General features: G+C 35.8%; 1 protein-coding gene across 1 annotated transcript; it reads right to left on the bottom strand.

Moving 5' to 3' along the window:
* Positions 1-1,612: 1,612 nt before the first annotated feature.
* Positions 1,613-19,720, bottom strand: LOC117323874 (patched domain-containing protein 3-like). The gene is made up of 4 exons (XM_033879377.1): positions 19,634-19,720; positions 10,959-11,959; positions 6,405-6,605; positions 1,613-3,894 (listed from the first exon to the last, which is right to left on the bottom strand). The coding sequence occupies exons 2-4, from the start codon at positions 11,950-11,952 to the stop codon at positions 2,882-2,884; spliced, it is 2,208 nt and encodes a 735-aa protein (XP_033735268.1). The 5' UTR covers positions 11,953-11,959; positions 19,634-19,720; the 3' UTR covers positions 1,613-2,881.
* Positions 19,721-20,026: the final 306 nt, after the last annotated feature.

Here is a 20,026-nt window from a genome sequence, read left to right as displayed (position 1 = left end):
TGCCAATTGTACCTGCTGCCCCCATTGCATGATCGTAAGAGGCGACTTAATTTGGGATCTTATCTTTTCTTTTCTTTCTTACAAACTTTCTTCTTCCTAATGTCTTCCTTGACAATGCCTCACTTTTGGCCTTTAGTTGAGCGTTCGCCCCTCTGAGGAAGGCTCTGGAGCAAGCTCCCTGTATGTGCATATACCTGTACACTGAACTGTCCACGGTCTGCTGTCAGACTCCTTGTCACTGCTGTGATAATACGTATATAATCCGCTAACCCCCACAGCTAGTTTGCATCTGGCCGTGACACCATGTCATGATATGGCAAGGAAACTAAACTCGTTTGGCGAACAGTTTACACTTTTTGGTTTCTTCTAATCCTGTTGCCCGAAATATATAAAACAATATAAAACCTCTTCCAGGTTCAAATGCATCTCATCGAAGTTTTAAACAAGATATGTTTTCTAATTGATTACAATATGTCTTCCTCGAATTAATTATCGATCGAGGGGATCATTAACACAAACATAACGACATTTTTCATTGTTTAGCTATTAACCTTGCGTAACTGTTCCATATTCTATGTCTGTATGTGATCCTTTTGTAATTTACTTGTGTCTTGATAAAGATGCAGATAGCCTGGAAAAATCGACATCAATTATCTATTTCTAGCAATAAGCATCCGGCGAACATCTCTTTGTTAGGATCCAGTGTCTATATTGGTCCCTAGAAGTTAGATTAATTTCTGGTACAGGACTTGGAATAAGACCTCTATACCAGACTCATTGACATAAATAAGATAAATTAGAGAAAAATGCTATCTGGAACACGTGGACATAAAATCATATCTGATTTGTAATTATATAACAGTTTTTGATTTTTTCAATATTTATCAAGTTCATTTGTAAAAGCATTGACATTTGGTGCAGCAACACTATGGTCAGGCAGCTTGTTCCATATTGTTACAGTTCTTATTTAGAAGTTGTTTTTCCTCAGTGTGTTTGATTGGCGGAGACCTTCGAATAAATTCAATTTGTCATGTTCTCGGCTACATTACTTTAAAATTAACATTTATATTTGGATAATTGCACGGAAATGAATGTACATTTTGACTAATGATATCTACGATTCAGCAATTAATTACCCATGTGGTTGTTGTGAAGTGATGCTATATTTTGATGCGTTGTAATCCATTCGTGGACTTGCCAAGGCAATACAAAACGGCATTTCCCAGTGTAAGGTAAAAGTGTTATCGACAGCCTGTTCTCAGTGTCCAAGTCATCGGGGTATTCCAGACCAGTCAATTCTTACACTATACAGGAGAGCTGTAAGGATAAGCCTTGAGATCGACTATGGTTAAAAAGAATCAAAAAGTGTTTATTTGACCATGTGCATAAACTGTACGACGGAAGTTCGTCTAGCTCAGCAAGGTGCAAACAAATGCTGTTATTTCCCAAGTAACTGTTCGTTTTACTCGATACGATGGCTATGAATTAAATGAGTGTTACCTTTCGTTGTATCTTTGCACATTTGTGGCTCAACAAATAGGAAAATTACCGGTAACCGCTATAACAATTATTGTATTAATGATAAAGTTAAACATCAACATCAACACTGACCGTTAGCATTAAAACAATTTTATTGCCGTAACTATGTTAATGTCTCACAACAACAACCAAAATCACCAATATAAAAGCAAATTGATACAGAATTAATAGAAATCATCGCAACATTTTACCATACAGCCGCCTACATTACTAGCGGAAAACACAGCAGTGTAAACCAAAACGGCGGATTGAAAATCGACAAATCTTGAGCAAAATTTGAGAAGAGAGGTGTTTTATTATGTCTGTCTCGTAAGTTGTTTTATCAGCATGTCACATGACTGGATATTTAAAACAGTAAATGTGAAACAATATGGCGAGACTCATATTGTACGAGGAAATGAACATTTGCCAATGTCATAGGTATAACGACCAATGAAATGCCTAGATTCATTCCTTTAGAACCGTATAAATAGTATTATTACACATGTTACTCTATCTCCTGAGACGGTTAAAACTACATGTTTACACAATAGTATTAGGGTAAACACCTCACTATATATATACAATTTTATTATTGGAATTATGCTAATGTCGCACAATAACCAAGATAACTTCTATAAATACATTACGTATTTGACATGAACATTTCAGATCAAGCCTATATAATGAATGGATATCTATCCACATTAACTTTATAGATGGCTCATATAATTATCCTTGTTCACTATAGGGATATCAATGGCTGTGTTATTGAAATTTGCTACATTATCAACGTTTTCGTACGGATTATCTGAAGGAACGTCTTTGTCCATGTTTGGCTTTTTGCCACCTAACATGCTATCCATAGTTTCGTATTGGTTATCTGATGTCTCGTCTTTCGATCCAGTGTCCTTTATGTAAGCGTTGTTTGAGTATCCCTGTTTTTCTTCGATTCCTGATTGGAATCCCTTGATGTCTTGATTAATGTAACCACTTGTTAAAACCCGCTGCTTATACTGCTTCCGTTGTTCCTTTATAAGAGGAATGATATTTACTTCCGGTCCTATAAGTGACAGTATAACCGGCAATAGAAACATGGAATGGCAAAATCCGAATAACATAACCAAGAACATCAGTTTGAAGAAAGACTGGAATATGTACGACGACGAAAATGCAAGTACTACGATGCCGAGGATGGTGGAGATCGCAGCATTAAAGATAGGGTCCCCCAGATCGGGTTATAGCGGCGCTGACCATGGCGTTCCTGCATGTGCCCTCCATACAGATATACGCATGGCAGATGTGGGCACTGAAATCCACAGAGAAGCCGATACTCATAATCAGATGGATCATGGTGACGGAACTAAGAGTAAGGTCCCAGAAATACATGAAACCAAACAGCCCAAGAAGGATCATTATCATTGTCATTCCCCACCAGTGCAACCAGTAACGGATGAGGCATAAACAGCGCCGTGACGAGGATCATTACGACCACGGCAATTCCCACTGTCGTCAGTGTGCTCGGCAGTATGGCAACGTACTGTTCAAAGTAGATAAATGGGGCAGAATGGGCGAGTACATCCAACTCCGACTCGGCCGCTATCTCCCTCATCCGGATCATCATATTTCCCTGCTCAGTGGAATGCTTAAGATTTCTAGTGATTACATTTATCCGGGAGGCTATAATGTTTCCATTATCGTCAAATATGACATTGTTTATAAGGTCGGGTCGGTATTGCAGATACAGCTTCACACCTTCTATAAATATACTAGCATTGTCAGGTAGCATTCTAGAAAATGCCGATTTCTTGTACTGATGCAGCCAGTTCCACTCGGGAATATATTTCACCATTTCCGATTCACTTTTAATAGTATCAACCAAGGCGTCTATGTGATTCAAAGTGTGTGTATCACTATAGTTCATCGTAGACGGGAACACGAAGGATACTAGCATTTGTGTAGTGAAATATTCCTCGTCCCAAACGGCATATTTGTGATAATACGATGTCTGATCGGCAAGATTACTTAGCTTCAGTCCCTGTTTGACATTCATCGTTCCATAAATTGAAAATCCAAGATAGACACAAAAAGCTAGAATAATCAGCACCTTACAAGGCGGAAATAGTACAAACCGCTGTAATACAAACTTTGGAAATCGTTCAAGAGGACTTTCATTATCCATTCTGTTTTTGGGCGGAGATCCCCCACAACATCGGACGAAGCGGCGAGATTTCCCCTGCGACTGTAGGTGTTCACGGGACTCTATAGGGAGACAGGTTAGGCAGTGTCTCCGTTCCGCCACTCGTCGCTCATTCAGCACCATACAAGGAACGAAGAACATCAGCTGGTTCATGTAACACACTAGAACGCCGACACCTGTATGGAAAAACGTGTGCACTTAATATGAATGGAAACATTGATAATCATACTGTTGAATTAAGACTTATACAAAAATGTGCGTGATTTACCTGTATACCGGCATATATGATTGTATCGACGGCGAGAAATCGGATTTCATGCAAAATTTGTGTAGTGCGCACGACTAACGTATTCGGAATTCCTCGTGACTTTGGTAACAGAAATGTAGTTGAGTATGAAGTTCCGAGCGGAAATGCCTCTGCAAAACTGAGTGATGAATTATTACCATCGGTTAGCTCGTAGAGAGGTATAACTAAACATTGCTATAACTTAAACATTATTAAGGATCGATTTGACCTGTGACTTTTGGTGACTTTAATACTGTCCTTTGGTAAACAAAATTACGGTGTTGTAAGATGTGTAAATGAAAAGTGTTCCATTGATAGGATTTGATGACTAGTTTGACCGGTGACCTTTGACATAGCTTAACATTGTTATAAGATATGCATCTGAAAGGATACTTGATGTACATGGAAAATAATCGATGACTAATTTGTAATGATTAGTTCTGTATAATACTCTATATATAAAAGGATTTGAAGGTTGTTTATCAAAGTTTCATTACTCTCGTGCTTCATCGAATAGAATAAAAATTGTATATGATTGAAAAAAGAAGGTTAGATGTTATGCATATTTTACTGTAACCCTACCAAGGAGCTAAGGCCAGAGCCCAAAGTAAGTGAGTCGTGCTAAATTTCTACAATTTCCTTGTTAAGATCCAGAGGTACTACAAGAAATGTATGCTACATAGTTCAGTTTTATTAGTTTTTTTAACATTTGAATAATATTTTTCCTTGCCATGTTTTAAAACACTCTCAGGTGAGCGTCTTGTGTAAGGATACAGCTGGTTTTTGTCAAGTGTAATAATTAAAAACAGTGTATTGTTATATCATGTAGTTTGCCTTTTTTGTACAATAGCACGCCTTAGCTGAAAAAGAAAGATAAACATGTAATAATTATACTGTGCTGGTAGATGCATGTATATATGTGCTGCCGTAACATAGTTGTGGACACTATATAAAAACCAAATGCATACTGAGCGGCAAGAGCGAAAAGCTGAAAAAACTTGGGGGCAGAAGGTTCACGGTCATACAAGGGCATAAAATGTTTATTGGATTTTGGGGCAGATTGGTCAAAATCCATCTATCTCTCATACTAACTATATGCATAGTATATCCTTATGAAATGGAAACGGAAGGTCAATGTCGAGATTGTCGATGTTAATGGTAAAAATGTTAACAGAAATAGAGTACATGTCTGTTGTGATGTTATAGCGATTAGTTCTTGGATACTTAATGCAGGAGTTAATTATAACAGATGATATATATCAACATAAGGCCTATATCTCATTTATGGAACTACATTTCACCTATAACAACATAAATTATCACACCATCTTTAATGGTAGACATAGTAGACAGCAAATAGAGTTCCCAGTGAAACATCTTTTTATAGAAAAGGAAACTTGTTATCTATTATAACCTGCAAAGGTGATTGCAATTTATCTGTAGGATTGTGATATAGCAGTACATTCGATTGTGATTTACATGTAAAAGGCGACTAAATTTGGGATTTTTTTTCTTTGCAATGTCTGCTATCAAGTTGGCATCCATCCACTCAGTGCTATTACACGGGAAACAGACTCGCACAGCCTTCCAAAACACACAAACTTGGTTTGTTTTGGTTTGTTTTTGTTTAACGTCCTGTTAACAGCCAGGGTCATTTATGGACGGGCCAGGTTTTGGAGGTGGAGGAAAGCCGGAGTACCCGGAGAAAAAACCACCGGCCTACGGTCAGTACCTGGCAACTGCCCCGCGTAGTTTTCTAACTCGCAACCCAAAGGTGGAGGGCTAGTGTTAAAGTGTCGGGACACCTTAAACCACTCGTCCACCCCCGCCCCAAACACACAAACACACCACGTGCTGCTGAACAATGAAAACATGTATATATAATATTGATTTAATTGTAGCCTAGGGTAACATATCTGGGCCTTTGTACCTGTTATTGTGTGAGTGTGGTAGAATGGTGTATGTGGTCACGTGTGTAGTGTGCATGTCCTGAGTATATCTCGGGCTTGACCAGTGACGAACGGACTGTATGACTTGCCACGGACTTTACCCAGCACTCCCTTCCTACCCGCCCTTAGCCCTCTGTTTCGACCCGCCAACAGTCACTCCAGACTGGCACTCGCAACAGTCCAGATCGACGAACACATGTATCTAACATTGTTAGCGCTGGAGTCAGTCTTCACAGACTACGCTCGGGGAGCCTGGTAAGTGTATACATGTGTGAATGGTTTGTACTTTCGTTTCGTGATATAGACTATTCTATATTTGTGTGTGATGGTTGTGTATTTATGTTGTAGGTTTTTCGTGTATACAAATAAACAAATAGTGAAGAGCTCATGCTTTGTGGTTGTGATTGCCCACCCCGGCTTACATAATTTTCGATAAATATTTAAGATTTACCTGTATATAAGCAAAAGTTCCTCACGCTTAGAAAGACTGAGGAGGCCCCTACAGCGAAGGCCAAGAAATCTGTGAGTGACGTAATAGTGATAGCGACGCCGCTTGTCCTCATGGTCTGTTTGATTTTGTCCTCGATGCTGTTTGAAGCTGGAGTATCCGCGAGCCCAGACAGCAGTATGAACATATCATCTAGGCCTATACCTGAAAAGCAAAACAGACATCTCGACCATATAACGTTGTTTACGTAAGGTAAAGTGCGATATTGATACATAAAGTTTATGATCATTTCTCGACATAAAAGAAGGGTAGGGCTTCCAGCAATGTTAGTTTCCCACAGGGGTCAGCCTAAAGATTGTTTACTGTAAAGAGACCACTCACCGATAAAATGCGTTGTGCCATCAAAGTTCCCTTGGCTATACCTTTAACTTAAATTAATCGATGATGCATTTGCCTAATTCAATAATTTCGTAACTTAATTACTTCACACTTAAGAACCGAGACTGTCACAAAACAGTTAAAAAAATAAATATGAACCGTAAACTAAATACCAAAATGCTAAAACAGCAAGTATACTGCCGATAATATTTACTTTGAAGTTTTTTGTGAAGAAAAATAATTGTGAACAAATTACATTTTAAATGTCTTCCATATTCAGTCCATTCAAAATTGTTTAGCGTATAGAGAGCTTTATTACTGACCCTTTGAAGTTGTTTTTAGGAGAGACATTAAAACCAAGAAATCTTCTAGAAAGATTTTCCCAGCACAATTGGTTGCTTGATCTTTCAAAAGTAGATGGCAATAACTGTTCTGATGATAAAGATATTGACATGTGTGGGAAGTGTTTCAAGAGTTATCAGAAACGAAAGCCGTAACCCGAAGATCAAAATGTTGGTATTGATGATGATAAATGGCGGAATAGCCCATTATTATCCATAGAAGATATATGTTATGGAAATTTTCTACGCCAAATGAACACTATGTGTCAATAGTTTTAATCAAACCTCGACCTTTTTGCCAATTCCCGCAAACAACTAGCTCATCTTTCAAATCAAACTGTGGTGTCTTTAGTCCTTATGTATTTGTTCACATCATCTCATAAGGAGAGATCTTAACCCTGTCGTTGAAATTGTCTCTGATGAAAGAGAAATATTGACTTCTCATCTTCCTTCCAGATCAAAGAAAATCATCAATGATAGTTTAGAGATAGCACAAATGCTATTAATGTAGGGGTTGTTCTTTACTGTCTTTCTGGATGATGCAGATTGTAAAGCCTGGACAGGCTGGACAAGAACACAGTTTCTAGAAATTCTGTCACATTGTTCGTCCTCTATTGTCACTGATATTTCATTTTAAACAAAGAGGATGCATTGCTGATGTTCTAGGTAAAAGTGAAAACGAACATATCTTGGAAAAAATGGTCAGCTCTTTGTAACATGTTAGTTTCCGGTAGATCGAAAACATTTCATTCCAAATCATTAGACATAGCTATTGTTCCATTGTTCCATAGACGTGAACAAGAGAAAACATTCTTGAGCACAACACAGTGTTCTCCGAAGAATTTTTGGCAAGCTAGCGACTGTCATACTTGAGGGAAAATATATATTTATTCCTGAGATTCCATCTTATCTAAAACCTGGGCAGACTGAGCATGACGACCTGCAAGCTAACATTGATAAGATCCTTAACAAAATCCAGGTGGGTAGTGGAGTCATATAACAGACACTTCAAGCAATGTCTGCTTTTCAAAACACAACTTGCCTCCTCTCCAACTATTTCATTGATGTCATTGGGACACTCGTAACAATAGTGACAGCCTGTTTGAATGGAATCCGAGGACCCATATATGTTAGAACACCAGAACGAGACGCATAGGGTAGATGGTTAGTGCGCTGGTTGACCAAATAAGATAGCGCCTTAGTGTTCACAACACCTTAGCGTGTGAATGATGAGTCAGAGCTTACCGGTAAGGCAAAGTCACTATTTCTCAAGCTAGATGCAACTGTGGATAATTGTGACATTCAAAAGAATAAAGGATTATTATTACCAGTGTCCAACCAGACAAAGAGTTATCGGGGTATGTGCCCACGTAGCCAGTATCATATATTATCTAGGATACTACATGCATTTGGAAACCAGTAAGCAAAGTTGCATCCAAAAGTCAAAAGGTTTAAGACAAACCTCAAGTTATGTAGATTTCGCTACCAACTGTCATCTTTTATGTATAAGTTATGGTCGAATTGGACAATTAGAACTACGATGTACATGTAGACTAGCACTGACATGGCCAATCAGATGTCATGGCGAGGAAGCCACATTTGATTCCAGATTAGGTGGTTTAATGTGTAAACCAACATAAATCTACCATGTAGCGTGCTTGTCGGAATATTGATTCGGCTTTTGTAAGAACATTTAATATTTGTGGTTATCAGTGATGGGTTAATCGTTTTTTCGTAACAAGGGATGTTTTAGAGGCAGTAATGCAGTTTACAGTCACCGCGGGCGTTGCAAGCTTCCTCCAAAATGTAACTGTTCTCATCCAGTAGTTATAAGAACATTTAAAATGTGTGAGTTCTCGGGGAACTTGGCGGCCATTTTGAAAGTGAAAATTTCCTTTTAGTTTGTTTTTAGTGTAGGTGTCAGTCACTGTGTACTAATGAAACCAAATATAAACATTTTATTTCAGTTCACTTTACAATAGTTCAATGTGTCAGTCACTGTGTACTAATGAAACCAAATATAAACATTTTATTTCAGTTCACTTTACAATAGTTCAATGTAAATGAAAGATTACATATCAATGTTTGCAATCATTTTCAATTACTTTTCACAAAACTCCTTATACCCATTTGATGGCGATTTTTTATACTGTTTGGATATGTTTTAGCGCATAATTTACGAATTGACTGCGATAGGAAGTTGTATTTTTTACCTTTAGAAAATTTCGCTTATTATAAGAAGAGCATGTTCTCACTCAAAATACATCACATATTTACCTCCTGTATCTAAAGTATGATACTTCTTGCTTTGCATATATTATATGTAACATTTTATTTCTAACATGTTTGTTTTATTTTTCTCAAAAAATGAAGAATTGCTATTGTAGCATTTCCGCTCTAAACATACATATTTTTTTCATTTTGGCACAAAAAGGGCGCTATATTCTTGCATATGTACATGTTTATAAACGTAGGACTAGGAAAGCTACCAATAGCACATACATGCTATCGTATTTGCTTCTTGGGCCATTTTCGAACCCAACCTTTCCATGACAACAGTAGGAAACATCTTTACACACACCTTTCACTACGACGATGATCAATAAATTAACACACCTGTTATTATGATCACAGAATTAAACCTTTAGACAATAAGCATCGTTACGGTAGAGGCATATACAGAAATGTCTACGTAAAACTAACCATTTAGTGTCAAGGTCTGCTCCATCTAAATGCAAACCCTGTTCACCGTTAATGTCATTATAAACGGACGATTTGTGGTCGCCATTATTTGCGTATATGGGCGAAACCTCCGGAATATTGTCACTATCGTCACTGAACTCTGCAGTATCCATCAATATGATCATCAAGCTTCACAATATAGATCAAGGCCTGGCTTTTGGTCGTCTCCAATGACGTCACAACATTGTTGTTTATATGTTTTCTGAGTTTGAAACATCAACTGTTTTAAGGAAGTGATTTTAAATACATATGTAACCTAGATTCACAAGATAACCGTGATACTGAAATTTGGCTTTTGTTACCTTTAACACACTACAATTAACATAGATAGGGTAAAACCTTTACACATAACAATTACCATGGTTATGGCATATTAGGATAAAGACCTTGACACACAACAATAACCATGGCTTTATTAGAAACCTTACAACACAGCAATAACCATGGCTATATTAGAAACCTTAACAGCAATAACCATGGCTATATTAGAAACCTTACAACACAGCAATAACCATGGCTATATTAGAAACCTTACAACACAGCAATAACAATGGCTATATTAGAAACCTTACAACACAGCAATAACCATGACTATATTACAAACCTAGACACACAGCAATAACCATGCCTATATTACAAACCTTGACACACAGCAATAACCATGGCTTTATTAGAAACCTTACAACACAGCAATAACCATGGCTATATTAGAAACCTTACAACACAGCAATAACCATGGCTATATTAGAAACCTTACAACACAGCAATAACCATGACTATATTACAAACCTTAACACACAGCAATAACCATGGCTATATTACAAACCTTGACACACAGCAATAACCATGGCTTTATTAGAAACCTTACAACACAGCAATAACCATGACTATATTAGAAACCTTACAACACAGCAATAACCATGGCTATATAGAAACCTTGACACACAGCAATGACCATGACTATATTAGAAACCTTGACACACAGCAATAACGATGGTTATATTAGAAACCTTGACACAGCAATAACCATTGCAACATTACTTTTATTAACACACAAGACAATGAAATTGTGGTAACATTGATATAGCATACTTACCAACAAGTAAAAATGGCATCACGCCGACGATATTAACAAATTTAACGCCGAAAGCACTGACAACTCCAAATGAGGCTGCAATACTTAGTAGAGTGGTGAGGACTCCAGCTCGTCCTAGGTTCTGTCGCTGCGACACGCAGTCCCCACCGGAAGTGGCAAATCCAGCATAAAACAACATGATCGTGAACGTTATAGAAAAAAGGCCGGTATCACCACCTGCTGTGTTACCATTCAGCTCTATATTTAAAGACTCAGAGTGTTCAAAAGCTACTTCCGTTAGGTTGGTAACAATACTAGGCATGCTTTCCACAAAGGCCTCTTCCCATTTTCGTGAAAGATACCTGCTTTCTGGCGTGTCTGTACGGAGATAGTACCTCAGTTTAACTAAAGATGCGAAAAGTAAAGTGTCGTTTTTAACTGTTACATTACCAAAAACAGGTGATATGGCTTGTCTGTTAAACTTTGGAAAGGATATATTATTAAGGTACATGCAGGACCGGAATTTTTCTGTGAAAATCATGTCACCATAGAGACCGCATCCGTCACTGTTCAGCGCACACACGTCATTGTAAGCCTTCTCTTGACCACTCACAGGGTCTGTTACAGCAATGTTTTTAATGTGCCTATCAATGCTTTCTATCTCATCCAAGAAAGTGTCGTTGAGGAGAGTGGATCCGTCCTTTGTCCGTATCATCACTTGGCCATACATGCCAAGGTCAACAAGGCTTAACATATTAAAATTTATCGCAGATTGATCGGGGAATATTCGTGCCACTTTTGCTCTATCTTTATATGCTTGACTTTCTATCGGCGTGTACAACACTTCAACATGTGTCTCGATTTTCATCCTCATCAATCCTATTGCCATCAAAGTGTTCAGCATCAAGCATCCCGTAATCAGGTACCATGGATAATGCGTCGCAAAAGACCCATATTTCTCGAAGATGACACCAACCCTCTTCTCGTATTTCAAGTAGAAATCGCTAACCTTCATCTTGTAGCTGTAAAATAAAACATCAATATGCAACAGTTGATATTATCAATTTACTGTAAAATAGAATATATCAATATGCATCAGTTGATATTATCAATTTACTGTAAAATAAAATGTATCAATATGCAACAAATATTATCAATTTACTGTAAAATAGAATGTATCAATATGCAACATTGATATTATCAATTTACTGTAAAATAAAATATATCAATATGCAACATTTTATATTATCTATTTACAGTAAAAATAAAATATATCAATATGCAACAGTTGATATTATCAATTTACTTAAAATAGAATGTAGCAATATGGTTTATACAATACAAGGTGTGTAATACATTGTTGTATATATATATTAGAGCGATCAATATCAACGAAAAACGAAGGAACTATGACAAAACAAATCAAAGTATGACATGAAGTTGTATTAATGAACTGTGAAGGGAAACAGCGATATTCGACATGAGTATGCTATAATAACACTGTTACGATAAGAATAACAACGTGTGGTATATAGCATGTACTTATTAACTGTGAATGGAACACAGCGATATATATATAAAGTATATAATATGTTATATTTAACTGTGAATGGAAATATCGATATTTGGCATACAATATGTCCTTTTTTATACTGAAGGGAATCAGCGGTATTCAGCATATAATATGTAGTATTTAACTGTGAATGTAAAACAGCGATATTCATCATATTATATGTACTCATTAATAGTGAGGAAAACACGATATTCAGCATGTAATATGTATCTATTAACAGTAAAAACAAACATAAAACTGTATGACATATAATATGTAGTAATTGACAGAAAAAAACGAACATTGCAATGTGCGGCATATAATATGTACAAATTAACTATCAACATGAACATGTCCAACTGTCCAAATAAAAATAGCAATGCGCAGCATATAATGATGTACAAATCAGCTTTTATTTTAAAATAGCAATGCGTGGCATATAATGTCAAATTAACTTCTTATTTATACATAACAATTTGCGGCATATAATACGTACAAATTACTGTTAAAAAAAACAACAATGCGCGGTATATAATATGTACGAATCAACTGTTTAGATAAATATAGCAATGCGCGGCATATAATATTTACAAATTTACTATTAAAATAAACATAACAATGCGTAGCATATAATATGTACTAATTAATTGTACAAATAAACAAATAAACGTGACATATTTCTTACATGTACTAATTGAATGTAAAATAAACAGAAGCACTGTGTGTCGTATAATATGTACTAATAAACCATCAAATTAAGCATAGGACTTTGTGACATAGTAGTACTAATTATCTGTAAAAATAAATTAGCAATGTGTGACATATAATAAGATTAATTAACGGTAAAAATAAACATAGCAATTGGTTTTTAACAGTAAAAATATATTCCTTTGATATGAAGGTTAACAGGAATTGCCAGGGTGTGCCATAGTTTTTCGAGGAACTGAAATATGTCAATATTAACAATGTACAACCTGACAGTTATGAATAAAATATCCCTGCATTGGGTAACAAGACTGTCTATTATTGAAAAATAACTAAAACAGTAATTAACTTATCACTTTAAAATCATTATTTCACTCTTAACACCTCCCCCTCACGATTAACTTAAGTGGTAAATTCTTCACTCGATGCGCGATAACCAACCCACGATAGCATTGTACAAACCTTTCTTATAACGGATTTCGAAACAATAGGACTGTAAAGCTTAATCCCATCGCATCCGTTTCTGGTTTTTCAATTTGGCTTCCTCTAGACAAACTAAAGAATTGTGATCAGGCTCCACGGTAAACTGCACACCATTCAAGTAACAACCGACTCTCTTATTACTCCATACAATCACTAGATAGTCCTTTTCAATTGTTGTATATTTGACATCACGCAGGTGTTACTTGTGACTCGCTAACGCGGCTGGATGTTCTCCACAACATACTTTTAGCTCAACCCCTAACCCCATCACTGTATTACTTGCATCAGTTTGGAGATAGAACGGCATTTCTATAAAATCGGGTTTCGTTAAAACTGGTGCTCGTGTCATGGCATATTTAATTCCCTAAATACTTGAAATGGTTCTACTTTTGTTGTCTTTTTTATCGAGCTTTTCTTTAATTTTCCATTCATCTGGGTGACTGAGACATGATCGACCACATGACCAAGACAATATAATTCCTCCACACAAAGAATACGCTTAGGAAGTTTCACGGTCAAACCAACTCTTTTAAGCCGTTGCAGCACTGCACGTGATCCTCCCATGTCTTGCTGAAAACAACAATGTCGTAAAAATAGGTGACAACATTTGACAGTTTTTTAAGCGTTTTTATCCGTAATTTCGTCCCAAATGACATGACATAGAAATTGAATTGGCCAAATTCTGTCACAGACGTCGACCTGTCTTGTGATTTCTCGGCTGACGCAATTTATCAGTATCCCTAGCCTAAATCCATGGTACTCAAATACATAAATTATGTACTTTGCTTTACCAAATTTCTCAAATATGTCATCTTTTCGCAGAATGGGATATCCGTCGGATTGTGTGATCTCATTCAAGGGGTGATTGTCCACACGAAGTGCAATTGATTTTTGTACGAGTACTACCGATGCTGAATAGGGCCTTACTGATAGAGATATCAGACCCTTTTCCAACATGTCCTCAATCATTACGGTGCAGTTGTTGTCGTATGGGGTTTTCACTTGCAAGCTTCGATTGTTTTTTACCCTATTTCCGAGTTGATGACATCTCGAGAGTCCTTATATAGCCTCCGTAATTCACAAAGTTGTGGCTTGTTTAGGCCTGCACTTGACGTGACATCAGTGATTTCATCCATACTATCACCAAACAACAGCTGGGTCAAGGTTTGTCTGTTTCTAAACAAAAGCATATTTGAGGTACAGTTTGGTTGTTTTTTCGGTGTAGATTTATGTGATAAACAACTCGCCCAAGACGACCGAATACGCTTATCTCGTAATTTACCTTCTTATAACGCGGTCAGGTCTCTTCCATTGAGCTACCATTTTGGAGCTACATGTATCTGAGGGCAGTAGTAATAATAATTCATCGTTAGGACGAAATTACATTTGTGTTGCGTTCTGGTCATACTACTCTTCTTTCTCTCTTTATGACTTGTGTCTCACGCACTGTGTCTTGGTTAACTACATGGTTATCTGAATCTCAGCTTCGCCGGTTATGACTTTCGTCATAATTTTGAGAATACGACGAACCGGCCAACCATACAACGTCTCGAATGACGAAAACCCGGTTTCCTCATGAGGTACCTCAGGAAAAATGTAATCCTCCACTGAACCACAACACTTACAGATCCTTGGTTTCTGCGGATCCATTTTGTTTGTTTTATGGGAAGGTCATTAAGGAAATATGCGTCCTCTAGTTTCCAAACATACTCACAATCATCCAGGAGCCTTGTCACATAATGTTTCGCTCTTTCCGTAAGTCTCCTGTATGTCTCTTTTTGGACCACCAGAAGCATTTTGAAGTATTGGTATTGCTTTTTTCCAATACCTTTCTATCAAGGCGTTCGAAAGTTTCTTGGATTTATGCATTTTAAGTGACATTTCCCGCGCGATTAGATTAGGAGACATAGCGCGGAACAAAATTGACAGAATGTTTACCAAAACTGGTGATTTTTTTTTCAGCAATCAATTTCACTCCTGGTGATTGTTTCATAGTATATCAGGTATTTTTATATGGATCATTACATAATCTTATTGGTTGAACGTCAAACTTTGCATTGACTTTACTGTCATTTTCCCGACGGGGTACACTTTTTCATGTAAATTTGCACCAACTGAATTTACATCAAAATCGAAATACATGTCATAAGTCAGACGTTATTATAATTTTACATCAGTTCTTGTGTTATGTTCTACGACACCGTTTTTAGTTTTCGCTTTCACAAAAGTTAATGTAAATAGTGTGTCAAAATTCAGACGTTTTTGACGGTTTTTTTTCTTTCTAAACTTTACCCCATCTACAACATGAGCTATCAATATCATACTAAACGCAGAGTAACTTTACACATTTCAGTGTCACTTTACTCCAGTTTTTTGTGTAAGATATCTTCAGACACCGTTTTTGGTTTTCATTTCACATTAGTGTAAATAGAATGTAACTTTGTAACGGGCCATTCCATAACATAATTTTAGTAACTGACACTGCGTTGCTGCGGGACGCACTCTTGCCAGACAGCAGTAAATTAAAATACATTTAACAAATAACTACTGTGCATAACGTACTTGACGTACATAACCAGTGTAAGCCTAATATATTTCAGTTTCATAAAATAACAAAAATGGTATATTTAACAACGTAAATAATTCACACATTCCGATGGTCATTTGGCACACGTGTGAGTATGATGTCTGTTCTTTTATGCAGACAAACCAGTTCGTCTGTTTTTAAATGTAATATTTCATGCGTATATCCTGACGGACCTGCAGATGTTAATGTAGGCCTTGAAAGTCTTTGTCAAAGCTCCAACAAAAATCACCAGGTCTGTCCTTACTTCATAAACGAACAACTCTTGTTCAACCGGTCCAATCACTTGGACCGCGATAAACGAAAACGACACTTTAAGATAAGTATGGAGATTTATGTATTATGTTGTGGTTATATCTTAAGTATTGTTTGTTAAAAGAGAGACACAGGGCTACCTTAATACAAACTGTCTACATGATAAATGCATATTCTTTTATAAAGAGTTTCTGATACTATTATCCTATTGTATATATTATGTTTATATTGTGCATGCCACTAATTTTAGTTTGAAGTGTCGACACTATGAAACAGAATATAGATCCGCGGACATGATCAATTTGTATGAAAAATCGAATATTGCAATAAATTTTACATTGTATAATATTTTCCGTATATGAAAGGGAATTACTGCCTGCTATTGTATTTGTATCTAAAAATGATGTCCTTTGAAAGATCGACACTTGTAATCAATGCTGTGGTGTATCTGTTTACGTAATTTGCGTTCGGAGTTTCTCTGCTCTTATCTTATACAGCGGTCGTCTGTGCATTCGCCGTTTTCGTTTGAAAACAAAGGGATAGCATCTCACCATTGCACTAAGTGTGTATTTAATTCGAAATTACCGTTATCTCCAATACTTATATGCGTTCTATAAGTAAGACAATATGTTAGCATATATCCTGTTTTTTGTCATGTTATTACATATTACATCAGCTTAGTGAACTTCCAAAATGATTGTTAATCAATAAGTTTCACAGTAAAAAAAAAGTATTCAACATTGTTTCTACATATACAGTTGTGAAAAATATGTCAATCCTCCAGATCAAAACTGTACAAAAAAACAACCACTGACCAAAAGCAGTATTTGTTACGTTATATCTTATAATGAATTTGTCGTGGCGTTTTATCAGTATCTTTTTATTGGTTTCAACTGGACCTACATTTCTCTTGAGCTAACCCCAAAGTCTGCACACAAAATCATGGTAACAAAAGAAACAGACAGAATATAGTATAACAACCGAAAAAAAAACTTTATAAAGTTTAAATAGAAAGAACTCCTCATTCAATTGACACAATATGACTTCATGAAATATCTCAATTGGATATGCGTTACGGCCCAATTTGACGCTTGCTTCAACAATTTTCTTCTACATACTAGGGTAGCTCTCTAGTGACCACACCATGTCTTTGGGCGACAACAAGAACACTGTTCTTGGTTGTTCTAGAACACGGGAACAATGTTCCTATCGCCCACACAATGCTGAATAGATAAACAGGAACCAGCGCTAAATTAAAGGACATGGAAGAGAACAGATAAGATCAACTCTTATGATTGATGCAGTAGGTGCAGCAGGTATAATTCATACGCCCTGCTCTACCTTCAGAGCTGCCGTGTTATAAATTAATATATAACTAGCTACTGAATAGAGCTACATTCGATAGGTTCTGAAAGATAGTTACATTTAAGAATTTGTAGAAAAAAAGTAACATTTAATAATGTATGATATACAGCTACATTTCCAACATGATTATATTATGATACAGTCACACTTAATACATTAAAACAATTACATTATCATTTTTTTTATAATACAATCACAAATGATACATCAAAACACTAAAATCACTTTTTATAATACAATCACATTAAAATACAATAAAATTATTACATCACTTTTTATGATATTGTCACACATGATACGATATAACTGTTACACCACTTTTTTTTATAATACAACCACACTTTATAGGATAAATAATTACACCACTATTTATAATACAGCCACACTTATTACGATAAACTTATTACATCACTTTTTTTTTTATAATACAACCATACTTAATACGGTAAAATAATTAACCACTTTTTATAATACAGCCCACTTATTACGATTAACTAATTACATATATCACTTCTATAACACAGACACACTTAATATGACAAATTTATCACATACATCACTTTTTATAATACATGTATAGTTACATTTTATTTATATATTATTTAATATAGTTATTAAAATACAACACCACTGTAAAATGTAGTTCTTATTTAATAGATACCAAAACACCACCAGTATGATATATAGTTATCATTTAGTAGATAAAAACACCACTTACATGAAATATCAGTTATACATGTAATACAAACTAAAGATATCTCATGTGTAAAACAATTAGAACTAGTTGTAACAAATACTCGTCAAACGTATTTTAACCTCTGACAGGGATATACAAACATATCACAGTCTAGTGTAAAATCAGAACAGGTAAACTACACTGATTCCTGTTTAAAACACTGTAACGTTTCCAAGTTACATTTGATTCATATATGATATAATACATAGTAATAACTAATAGATAATCACATTTTACTGTTTAGCCTCATTACATGACATTACATTTTATATTCTTAAATATATAATGAAGTAAGAGTGAATGTGTATGTATATGCATTCATCTTTAATGTGATGTGAGGATCCTTAATTTTCTAATATGTTAAACATGAAGAAATATCCCCTCCCTCTCTCTCTTTCTCTCTAAATTATATAAATCGTAGTGTGGATTTTACAATTAATGCCATATATGCATTTGTCCATTTCTTAAAGGGAGGGCGTTGATAATGTTTGCAAAACTTTTCCTCAATCCTTTTGCTTTATATGGCAAAAAAATATATGCTTAAACTAAGATTAATTTTGCAGTAGAGTGAATTACATACACGTTTAATAGGTCATGAAATTGATAAGTTATACAATTTGGTTACATATAGACATCAAATTCTTCATGATTTATTGGTCATTGATATTGTCGCAATTCTTTTTTATTTTCACTGGACTAAATCCTTGATGATGTTATCATTTGTAAACTGCAAAAAGAAAACCCTCGTTGATGTTTCTCGATAGGGTAAAAAGTAAAACTTTAAATATATATATTTTTTGATACTCGTTACGTCGCTCTAAACATACTGTACATAATTTGATAATTCTTATAGAGTAGTATGCATTTCATTTCACATACACACCATTTGATATTTATGAAAGATCAAATAGTTTGGTGGCGATGACCTCATTGCATCAACGATGTTAACTAAGGTTAACATTTTCTTTTCATCAAATATTAAAAGCACACAACAGTACAATAGCGAGATAACTTACCTTTGATCAGATGGTGATGCATATAAATCCACTCACACAACAAGACGGCGTGCTTAACTCATAGCCTGCAAAAACCTGTAATGGGACGTATTAACACGCTCGGTCAGCCTAAGTAGTATCGCTGGTACACCTTCAAACGATACGTCAAAAGTGTTATGTAGAACGTGTCCCAATAACATTGCATAAACAATTAGCACAGGTGGGCACTCTTTTTATCAGGAAATAAGAATGAAATGATAACTGAACACTAGGTTACCAAATCTAGGACAGAAAGACGGTTACTTAATAAAGAACTTAATAGACACATGGAGTGACAACTACCTAATCTAGGACTACCTAGACATATGTAGTGACAGTTACCTAATCTAGGACTAAATAGACATATGTAGTGAC

This window comes from Pecten maximus, chromosome 3 (genome assembly GCF_902652985.1).
Source record: "Pecten maximus chromosome 3, xPecMax1.1, whole genome shotgun sequence".
In the NCBI taxonomy this organism is placed as follows: domain Eukaryota; kingdom Metazoa; phylum Mollusca; class Bivalvia; order Pectinida; family Pectinidae; genus Pecten; species Pecten maximus.
The sequence above is the reverse complement of the archived record's forward strand: the minus strand, read 5'-3'. Positions and strand labels throughout refer to the sequence as shown.

Excerpts from the sequence above, each read along its gene's own strand:
- LOC117323874 (XM_033879377.1), bottom strand. The coding sequence starts at position 11,952 with ATGAAGGTTAGCGATTTCTACTTGAAATACGAGAAGAGGGTTGGTGTC. Across the intron at positions 6,606-10,958 it reads GATGCCATTTTTACTTGTTG|GTATAGGCCTAGATGATATG; the intron begins GTAAGTATGCTA and ends TTTGCTTTTCAG. Across the intron at positions 3,895-6,404 it reads GAACTTTTGCTTATATACAG|GTGTCGGCGTTCTAGTGTGT; the intron begins GTAAATCTTAAA and ends TTTTCCATACAG.